Raw genomic sequence first — 10,429 nt, 5'->3', positions numbered from 1 at the left:
GCATATAAATAGTTTAATTTGTTTTTTTATTTTTAATCACTTGAAAGAAGTACAGTACAAAAGATAATAATATCATTGAGCAACAAGATGGTTAATCGATTGGCATCCTTAGCTTGATCCCTTGTGCCTTAGTTATCTAGCGGGTGCAATCGAGCCAGTACCACGGTCCGGAACAACAAGCTCTTTGCGTAATAGGGAGAGCTGGAAACACGACGAATCCGCATAATCCATCACAACAATCACTAGAACTTTCGCACTCATAACCTTTGCTGGTGCAACACTGCACTGATGTCAAATCTACAAATTGTAAAAGAATGAATCATTAGATAAACAAAGTATAATTAAGAATAATGCAGTACATAATATATAACTAAGTGAGATCGAATAACTTGTGTGTAATTAACCTGATGCCAAGAGGATTAGAACCAATCCTAAGATTATTGGCTTCATATGTTTGAGAGAAACCCTTATTATTCTCTCAAGCAATTAGTTTTTCAATTAATATTATATCTGAAAATTTGGAAGGATGCTTAACAAATTGAATTGCTTGGTTGCAAAATGCACTCATATGTCCCCCTATATATAATACCAAGTATAAGTATGTCCATGCATTATTATTACTCCATCCGTTTTTAAATACATGCTTCACTTTTCATTTTCGGCCGTTTTTAAATACTTGCTCCATTTCCTCTTTTGAAAAGCTTTTACAGTATTTAATTCATTTCTCACACCTAGTGGACCCAACATAATACTCTCTCTCCTCCTATTTTTCCACTACTTTTGATTTGTACAATTTTTATTCTCTCAACTACCCCGCTACCTTCCTATTTTATTACTTTCTTTAATTTCTCCTAAAACTCCGCGCGTGGAGAAATGGAGCAAGTATTTAAAAACGGAGGGAGTACTTAGGGCCTGTTCACATTTATTGAATTGAGCTGAACTGAACTGAACTGAACTGAACTGATTGGAGTTGAACTCAACTGAACTAATTGGAGCTGAACTAAACTGAAATGAAATGAGTATTTTATGAGAGAAGGAAATTAGGAGTTGAACTGATTGGAGCTGAGCTGAACTAAACTAAAATGAAATTAAGTAAATGTGAACAGGCCCTAAGACTTTCCATTGTTGACCTAAGAACAAGAGATGTATATACTTGTTGGCAAGGCTGTTGCACATCAGAACATGAAGTTTCCACATCATTATAAAATTGTGTAGTATACGTAAGACATGTTGTTTATCCTCATCTACTTTCCAAAAAAATTAAAAAATAGCTCTAATCCTTAATTAAATCTAGGTCAACTTTGTATCAAATATTATTCTACTTCTAATCATCAATGCAAATAATGTACTTTACAAAGAATACCAATTTTGTAGGAAGTCTGATCTTTCACACTAATTAAATAAATACAGCCAAGTCTTGTGATATATAGATAGGGATATGCTTTAACTTCAAATATAATATATATACTAGTGTGTGGCCCAGGCGATGCCCTGGGTCAGGGCCGTCTCCGGCAATTTGGTGGCCTGGTTCTAATTATAAAAATTGGGCTCTTAAATTTTAAAGAACTATTTATAAAAGGTTAAAAATATTATTATTATAAAATATATTTTTTTTGGTTTTTCACAACCAGAATCATATTATCATAAAAATTATGCATATTTACCCATTCGATTACTCCATATTCACCGAACAAGAACAGTTCGCCAGAATTTTGAGTGCTTCCATTAACGTTTTTTTCACCTTTTGAATTGAGTTAAAATTGAAAGAAAACTGAATATTGTAATATGTGTGGGTATTGCTTGATCTTGAAATTGTTATAAATAAATAAAAATTGGTCGTTAATATCAATTGAATCGTCATTGATCTTGATAAGAGTATAAATTGCTCTTCAATTTTGCCTAAATATAGAGAAAAAATTAAGTGAAGTGAAGATAATTAGGCAAATTAGCCGTTTAGGAGTGATAATTATTGAGTAAATTTAATTTTGTTTTGGAAATCAAAAGGCAAAAGTCAACGATTGAATTTTGGATATGAAGATTTTTGGGTTTTGGTTTCAAAAGGGAGGTTTTTATGAGGAAGAAGATGAATGGGTTAAGTAGATTAATTGTGATTGATGCTTTTAACTCTTCCATTAAAATCTACTACGGAGTAGTTTCTTACTAATGATCAAAGTTAATCTATAGAAGATCACTTGAAAGACACAAATTTTTAAAGATGATTTTTTTAAAAATTGCTTTAATGTAAATTAATTCCCTATTTGTGTCGGTTTAAAAACTTATTCTGACTTTTATATGATTTGAGATTAATAATATGAGTGCATTCCTTTACCTAATCGAACTTATTTGATCTGATTAGACCTGATTGCAATTCAATTTAATTTATTGAATTTGATTGCAAATTCTTAGACCTGATTTCATGCCAAAGTAAACCTTATTAGAACTAATCATTAGACCATATTAAAATTTATATGAATTTATTTATCAGATTTAAAATTATATTTTGTAAAGCGAAGATAATACACCTTTTATATACAAAATGCCTATTTTTTTTTCGAGGACGAGTACAAAATACCCATTTAAAATGCATAAAAGGCTTTAAAAAAACTTACTATTCTTGGATAGCGTTTTTTGGGATGGGGGGTTTAACAAGTGTAATGATATAATAATCATGAAACTAAGTGGGAATTAACTTGCTAAGACGGGTAACGTGAAGAATATTTTTTTTTTTTTTTTTTTTTTTTGGTGCAAAAGAGGGAAAAACCCGTACAAAGAAAAGAAATAATCACCACTTCTGAATAAATAATGTGCTTTGACTTTGCATTAGAGGTACATTTCTATGTAAATGACCACTTCTGAATGTCTATCGTGCTAAATTATATACGAATAATTCCGATTTCTGAATACCCAATAACTTATATATTGTCGACTTGTTGTTGGTTGAATGATAAAGAAATAATCCTTAATGATTTAGATACTAATAAACTCTTAATAACATAATGATTAACGTAGAATAAAAACCTTATTGTGTTTTAGGAACGCTATTTAATATATAAGTATAGATTGATTAGTAAAGTAATATTTTATGATAAATTAACTGATTGTTGAATAACTATTCGAAAAAAAAAAAAAAAAAAAACTGATTATTGAATAACAAACATTTAAAATGACTAGATGTTTTTAAAGCCTTGCAAAGGAAATAATTTTGCATATCCTAGTTGAGAACACGACATACCCTCTATGAGACACAGTTTTCTATGTTTTTCTTACATAGCCAAAATCAATTCTACTTGCAAATGAATTGATTTTGTTTATACCATCCTCAAAAGAACACAATCATCCTTTGCATTTGCAACATGATAATTCTTAATCCTAGGTCTAGTGCACCTCTCTATAAAATCGAAGATGAAGCATGAAACTAGACTGAAGAGACCGATGTCCAAATTAATGGCTTTCAAACTTCTGATGCAACATACACAGCTTCTAGCAATTTCTAAAAAATTTCAGGATTATAACAGGTGTTGTCTTTCCACTATGATCCATTGTACTCGAAGTCGCAAAAAAAAAAAAAAGAAAAAAAAAAAAGGATTTTGATTGGAATAACTAAAATCAAGTTAACATTCTTCAGTATAAAACACAGCTAGGTAGAGGCGTAGAGGCAGCAAGCATCGGTCAAGTTCACTCCCATCACTGTCACCAGGTAAATCACTCTTCATTTGTTAAGAACTGAACTTCCAGATCTAACATTGAGGCCAACAGCAGTCCTGCATAGTGAAGTTGCTGATGCTTCCATATTTGTGTTCCGCAAAATCAATGCAGAAGAGCAGAAAGATCAACCAAAAAAGAACTCTGCTATATGGATCCAGCAGCTGAAAATCAAATGATGACTTGTTCAGATAGAGCATCAAATCCAAGAGTAGGCAGAACCCCTTTATAGGAATGAGGCCCATTATAAGTCGGCTTTGTCAGAATCCTTTGCATTACCCTGCCAGGAGAACAGCCAACCAAACAGCGATGAAAACTTGCTGTATGCAGGCTCTGGCACAACATCCTTCACCGTGCAGATGGCCTGATAATCATCCTTCATGTGAGGCTCAAGTATCCTTTCCTAAAAGACACAAAAGCAATTCGATGACTGAGAGGTGAGGTTCCTAACAAACGATAGCATACACATTGATGCAGTAGTTACCTTGAAAACTTCAAATGGACAAAAGTCAGAGTTGTCGCAGCCCTGTTCAAACAAGTCAACAGTATCAAATGTTAACAAAAATAACTAAAATACAGAGAAATCAGAAGATAAGCAAGACGGAAGCCCAGAATTACAGTCTACAGTTTAATAGAACCATGAAGCAATTATGCACTCCCCCTCCATTCCTATTTACTACAGTCTAAAGGTTGTACAAGGCTCTTAAGGAGAAAATAATTAAAATAAATAAATAAATTAATTAAAATAGTAGAGAGAAAAGTGGGTGGGTGTGTGGATAAACTGCAGAAAAAGATGAGAGGACCAACATACCATATGACGAATTGACGATGTAGCAAATGAAAAGGGACCCAATAAAAAAAGGCAACATAAAGACGGGGATACAAGAGGAGCTGCATTGTTCTGGAGCCAAAATGTTTGGAGGTGCAACACCAGAAAGTTTTGAGTAGGAAAAAATAAAAAATAAAAATACACCCTCTATTGAGCAGCAATTGTGTTTTCTATAGGCTTGGCTGCACATAAATTAGTTTTTAGTATTATATAGACAAAAAGTGGCAATAGTGCATGCATAGCTTTAAAGACAGAAAGAGAACAAAGTCATTTCATTCCCCCTATTTTGCAAATGCTGAACAAATCCTTATTTGGCTAATATCCTACAATGTGCAACCCAATGTATACTTTAGCCACAGCTAACTGAAGCTTACCGGTAAAGGTACTGGATGCTCATTATGCAGTACATGAACAAAATACTTGCTCTTTCTGGCAGGACAACTGTAAAGTACAAGCATGTTGTTCCCAGCAAATGGAGCCACGACACTACCCCTCCAAGTTCGCCTTTTGGGAGGCATAGGAGGGAGCTCCAACGGTTTTTCCTTAAGAATGAGATTATATTCTGTGAATTATTCAAAGAATAACACCAAGTAAGACCACCAGTCCACCACCAATATAATCACAGAAATATATTTCTAGAGGTAAAAGGTAGGGAGCAGGGCAACAAGATCTTAAGATTCTATCCTCACCAGATCCTTGAAGAAAGAGACCAAGAAGACATGAGAATGGAACCACAGTCTCGGCGTGAGCAAATCGAAGCCTTGCCTTCTCATAACTCCCACTGGGCAGAGCTTCTGCATGACAAGTTTGAGCATATAAGTGAGGCTAGAGTAAGAATCTAAAATATCAACAATACCATACGTAGAAAATATGAACATACACTATCACACAAGCAAGATTCCATCTAATAAGGACATGGAAATGTCAGCTCTACAAGTTCATTATCCCCTTAAGGTCCAAGGGAACCATTCCCACCACTCAGATTAACAAACAGGTTGTCGTAGAAGTTTTAACTTTGTACATTAGACCCATCAAAAGTTCCTGATTTCTCAACCTCTCCAAAAATGGCTAAACTAAAGCCTCAAGACAATTTTCGGGTAAGTAGCAACATTTTAGGTTACAGGCATTGGAGAGAGAATGTTTGAAGCAGTGACACGACACAAACAGGCATAACAAAGTGAATTTGAACATTACGTCTGAAAATCACAAAGAAAATGTACAATTGAGATAAAATCAACATTAATTAAGGCTAAAAGTTCAACGTTGTTGACTCTAAGAATTAGACAATATTGCACCACTCAGAACTCAGAAGTAACCGCCCACACACACACACACACACACACAAAAAAAAAAAAGAAAAAAAAAAAAAAAGCATAATCCATCATTGGGGAAAGAAACTTCACTAATTTTCGTTGAACATATTAAGCAGTGAAAATTGCTACGAATTACCATAGGTTTGGACTGCATTTAACAACTAAATGCAAGAATAAATTTAAGAGGAGGAGTTTAATTGATTAGTAAACTGAATTACACCACTTACAAATGATATTCCCACTTTCGAGAAGTGGATTCTCTCCCAAATTAGCTTAACTAAGCTAAAATCAAGATACTTAATCAATATTCAACATAATTTTTTTTTCTTATTAGCTCTATTCATAGGATTTCCCTTCTAACAAACTGACTGACTTCTTCTTCAAGCTTTGTGACAATTAATTTATTACTCAATACCTATATTACTCCAGAAGAGGATGCAACCAAAAAAAAAAAAAAAAAATACAAACCAAAATAAAATTATGTACCTTCATTAGCCTTGATAGCAAGCTCCATGGACTCAACTACATCTTTAAGCAAAGGCAATCCCATGTGGTAGTTCACAGATTTTCCATATCCTTTCAACACAAAGGCCTCCAGATCATCTGTCCACTCCAGCAGAGCAAGCTGCAAATAACAAAACATTATAAAAATAATTAAATAATTCCGTCCAAATCATTATATAATGCATTAGGATATTTTATTTGCTGCCCTGCTAGATAGTGTATATATTTAAGGGTACTAATTCAGGGGGGAAAAAAAAAAGCTCTCCTTTAATTAGTTATAATGAAAGCCATAACTACTTTACTCCAACCTTTCGCACCTTGAACAGAAAAGGAAAGAGAGCTTATTCAATTCCCAAGAGAAGCAAGTAAGAAAAGGAAGGTCTAGAATTAATCATTTTATTTGATTAGGAAAAGTATTAATTAGAGAATGAAATAAACTAAATGCAGCTATCCTTAATTCATGCACAAAGGACTAGATATCAAGATATTTTTTTTTTAAAAAAAAAAAAAAAAAAAAAAAAAAAAAAAGAAAGAAAGAAAGAAAGAGGGAGTATAGAAGAGCTCTACTAAAGTTTACATGCAGATGGTAAATCTGCATTCATACAGCACAGGTTAAGTTGCTAAAAAAGGAAAGCACAACAACATTAGCATATACCTTCTCACAATGTCAGCAAAATGTATATGTAGATGTATGTGGGTCTAATCCTTTTTGGTGCCACTTATAGTTCTAATACTCAATGGATCATTCATAAGAAAAAAACCATAGAAAATGAAGCAATAGCAACAAAGGGAGAACTACAAGTCCATGTACCTCAGTTGGATTAAAAAGACCACAAGCTTGATTAGTTATGTCTAGCAATGATGCTTCCTGCCATAACAAAAGCAATATGTCACATAATTAGAAAAACAGATATCTACTGTACATCTGATAAATCGTGATTTTGCATGAACACACACCTGCTTGCATAAAAACCAGAGAGAAGATATATCTTGTCTGGTGAAATTTAATCCATAGCGTCTGATTAAGGCATGAGTGATATCATTAAAAATAGGCTCCTTTATCTTCTCAACAGCAGGCTCCTCATTTTTCCTGTAGTTCTACAGCCATGTGGAGAGGAAGAAAGTGGAGTAAGGTGAAAACAAACAACAATTTTAAGCACACAAACCAGAAGTGATCATATTACAAGATTTCAAGACGTCCACAGGCCAAGTACCATCAATATGAATGCTATGGGAACTTTGTAAGAACAACATATGAGAATTGAAAATATACATGGTAAAAGATATACCAGCATGGAAAAACACACATGCATTCAATAAAGAACATGGTAAGAAAAACCCTACTTCAAGAAACAAAAAAACTTATGTAGAGTATAAAAAAATTAAAATATGGCTTCTATTTACAAGGATTGCATATTTAGTATACTCAAGATAGTTGCCATGCTGAATCATTAGGTGATGAGGACAAATATGTAAGTGACATGCTAAGACAAGTAAATCAAGCCAATTTGAGAAACAAACTGAGAAAAACCTTTTTTGAGGTAACTAAAAAAACGTCCATGTATGTTCAACACAAAATAACATCTTCCAAAGTAATAACGACCAATCAATTATGCTTTAAATACCCACCTTATAGCTTTGGCAGGTATCAAAAAACCTCAGCAATAAATCACTAGCACGACTTTCAGTACTAACAGCAAAAGCTCGTTGTTTTCCTGGCCCAAGGCTTCCTCTCTCACTGAAAAGCCCCATTGAAAAAGCCACAGCACTAGCAGATGCCCGAGGAACCTAAACCGTTTAGTAGAAAATAACAGAACTAGCATAATAAGCCCTTGTTAAGAGATGGGATGGCATATCAGAAAGAAGACAGATAAGCACTGAAATGTAGTAATAACAGTATCTGTCATCCAACATCAAAAGGATTTAAAAAAAGGTGATCTAAAGTTGAAAAGGACCAAGTCACTACCTGAGTTGCTTTTATTGTATACACGTCAGGATGGTAATCATCATTTAATAGATTTGGATATTTTTCTCGAATCCTGATTCCAAGATCATAGAGTTCTTCTTCTCCCTTGACAATCAATTCGCCACCTGTTACCTTTCCCTTCCATGGAGATGTCCATTCAAATAGCCAAGCAGGAACATTATCCAAAGATAATTTGCGTTCTTTTGCATTTGCTATAAGTGCTTGCAGTGAGGAGGCTAGCCTATCCATTTCCCTAATTCGTTTCTTAGTAGGGGCTCTTGTTCCATGCCTCGCCTATGAATTTGATGTAGATTAGTTTTGAACAAATGACAAATACACTGTAAATATCTTTGCAGCTAACAAACATGAGTAAGAAAAAGCTAATGAGTACAAGAATTCGATTGAAAAAACCCGTCAAAACAAGGGACATTCCAAGTTCATCCAAATTGCATACACTTGGATTGAAGCCCAGCCCAACAGAAATTATGAACCAAGCAAAGTTTCACATCTCAAAATGACATGCCATACCCAAGTACCTTGCATATCAAACACATGCATTACTTTGGAACCTGATTGGTACACTAAGCATTATTCAGGCCAAGACAGTAGCACAAGAGTCAAATAGGTAGAAAGTAAACATCAATTTTAAACCAACCAAAACTTTTACAATCCGATGACGTGCAGTCCGTCACATTCCAATATTCCATCAACACTATGACCTTGGCCATAAAATATATGTAATAATTAATAAACACATCAGTCAGCATTTACAGGAATCAGGTATACAATCTTTTGGTAAATTCAAACTTAATTACCCTTAATTATTTATAGGCTTAGATAGATAGAAACATTATTAACAGAAAAAGAAGGGGGGAAAAAAAACCACAGCAAAAATCCCAAAGCTGCAAAAACTTCAAATGGCAATAACTTAGCTGAATGAGAATAAAACCCAGCACAAAAAGTCATACATGTCAAAACTTTGACACCCAAAAAAAAACATGGAAAGTTGGAAACCCCCACAATCACAACTAACTATACCAAAAATTTGCACACATATCAACTATGCCACACCACAAAAAATTGAGCTCTTACTATTACTAACACACATAATTCATTCAACATTTAAGAAGCAAGTTTATAATTTTGGATAAATTATAACTTATGGTCTTATGGATATTTGGTAAAGTCTTAAGTGGTACTAAGACATGAGGTCAAATACCGTCTACATCAATTCACTACATGACTCTCTACACAACAAAATTATAAGTTCTGGCATACAACAATGTAAATATGTAATCTTTACTTCAATCAAATTTCATAAACAATATATTCATACAAAATGTCTCCATTTCTATACATGTATAATGAATTGAAAACTAGAAGAAGAGATTACCACAAGATTTATATGAACAGGTGTACAATCATCAGTTTTATTAGAAGGTACAATTTCATTATCCACAATATCTTTCACAGCTCCATATCTGCATCCCAAATTAAAACCACATTTTCAATCAAAACCACCCAAAAGTCAAAATTAGGGTTTATTAATCCCCAAATTAGAAATTGAAAACACCTATGCAATATAAAATAAAATAAAAATAGAGATCAAACCTAGTTACAGTAGAAAGATGCTGACGAACATCGTAAGGTTCATCAATGGTTGATCGAGCATAGGAAGAAGGTACCAGTAGTAGAATGAGAAGAGAGAGAATTGCATGTTGCACAACAATGGCGGAATTTTTTTCTTTCATCTTCGATTTTACTTTTACATTCACTTTCACTTTCATTTCTCTGATTTTGGGAAGAATTCTGGAATTTCTCTCTCCTTTTTCGAGTTTTATAGTGTGGGAAAGAATGAAGATTTGACGACGTGTGCTACCGTGAACGATGACAACCCATAGGTGACATACATGTGGCATGTTTAAAAAGTTGGTTAGTGACGCGATAACATGCTTTTAGGGCTCGAGTAGGATCATAATCGGTTCGGATTACGTTGTGATACATTAATTATTTGGAGTTGGGGTTGAGTTTCGTTTGGGTCTAGTTTGATTTTCGTTCATAACATGTTAATTAGGTTTAAACTAGTGTATTACTTAGCAATTTACAACATAGTCC

The 10,429-nt window shown here is 33.7% G+C and overlaps 1 protein-coding gene across 2 annotated transcripts; it reads right to left on the bottom strand.

Annotated features, from left to right (window-relative positions):
- Positions 1-3,287: 3,287 nt before the first annotated feature.
- On the bottom strand, positions 3,288-10,165 carry LOC145594474 (uncharacterized). 2 transcript variants are annotated; one of them, XM_081650782.1, is made up of 12 exons: positions 9,926-10,165; positions 9,708-9,795; positions 8,315-8,608; positions 7,978-8,136; positions 7,306-7,446; positions 7,160-7,216; positions 6,331-6,469; positions 5,221-5,325; positions 4,906-5,093; positions 4,187-4,228; positions 3,982-4,105; positions 3,288-3,866 (listed from the first exon to the last, which is right to left on the bottom strand). In XM_081650782.1, the coding sequence occupies exons 1-12, from the start codon at positions 10,099-10,101 to the stop codon at positions 3,850-3,852; spliced, it is 1,530 nt and encodes a 509-aa protein (XP_081506908.1). In that variant the 5' UTR covers positions 10,102-10,165; the 3' UTR covers positions 3,288-3,849. The 2 variants fall into 2 exon arrangements, with proteins under 2 accessions (XP_081506908.1, XP_081506907.1); XM_081650781.1 differs by having other exon boundaries at positions 3,288-4,105; positions 9,926-10,163.
- Positions 10,166-10,429: the final 264 nt, after the last annotated feature.

The sequence above is a fragment of the Chenopodium album genome, chromosome 19 (assembly GCF_948465745.1).
Source record: "Chenopodium album chromosome 19, dcCheAlbu1.1, whole genome shotgun sequence".
In the NCBI taxonomy this organism is placed as follows: Eukaryota; Viridiplantae; Streptophyta; class Magnoliopsida; order Caryophyllales; family Amaranthaceae; genus Chenopodium; species Chenopodium album.
This window is presented reverse-complemented; position numbering and strand designations above follow the sequence as displayed.

Coding starts and splice junctions, on each gene's coding strand:
- LOC145594474 (XM_081650781.1), bottom strand. CDS start 10,101: ATGAAAGTGAAAGTGAATGTAAAAGTAAAATCGAAGATGAAAGAAAAA. Junction 5,094..5,220: donor TCTCTTTCTTCAAGGATCTG/GTGAGGATAGAA, acceptor AATAATTCACAG/AATATAATCTCATTCTTAAG. Junction 4,106..4,186: donor GTCCATTTGAAGTTTTCAAG/GTAACTACTGCA, acceptor TGTGTCTTTTAG/GAAAGGATACTTGAGCCTCA.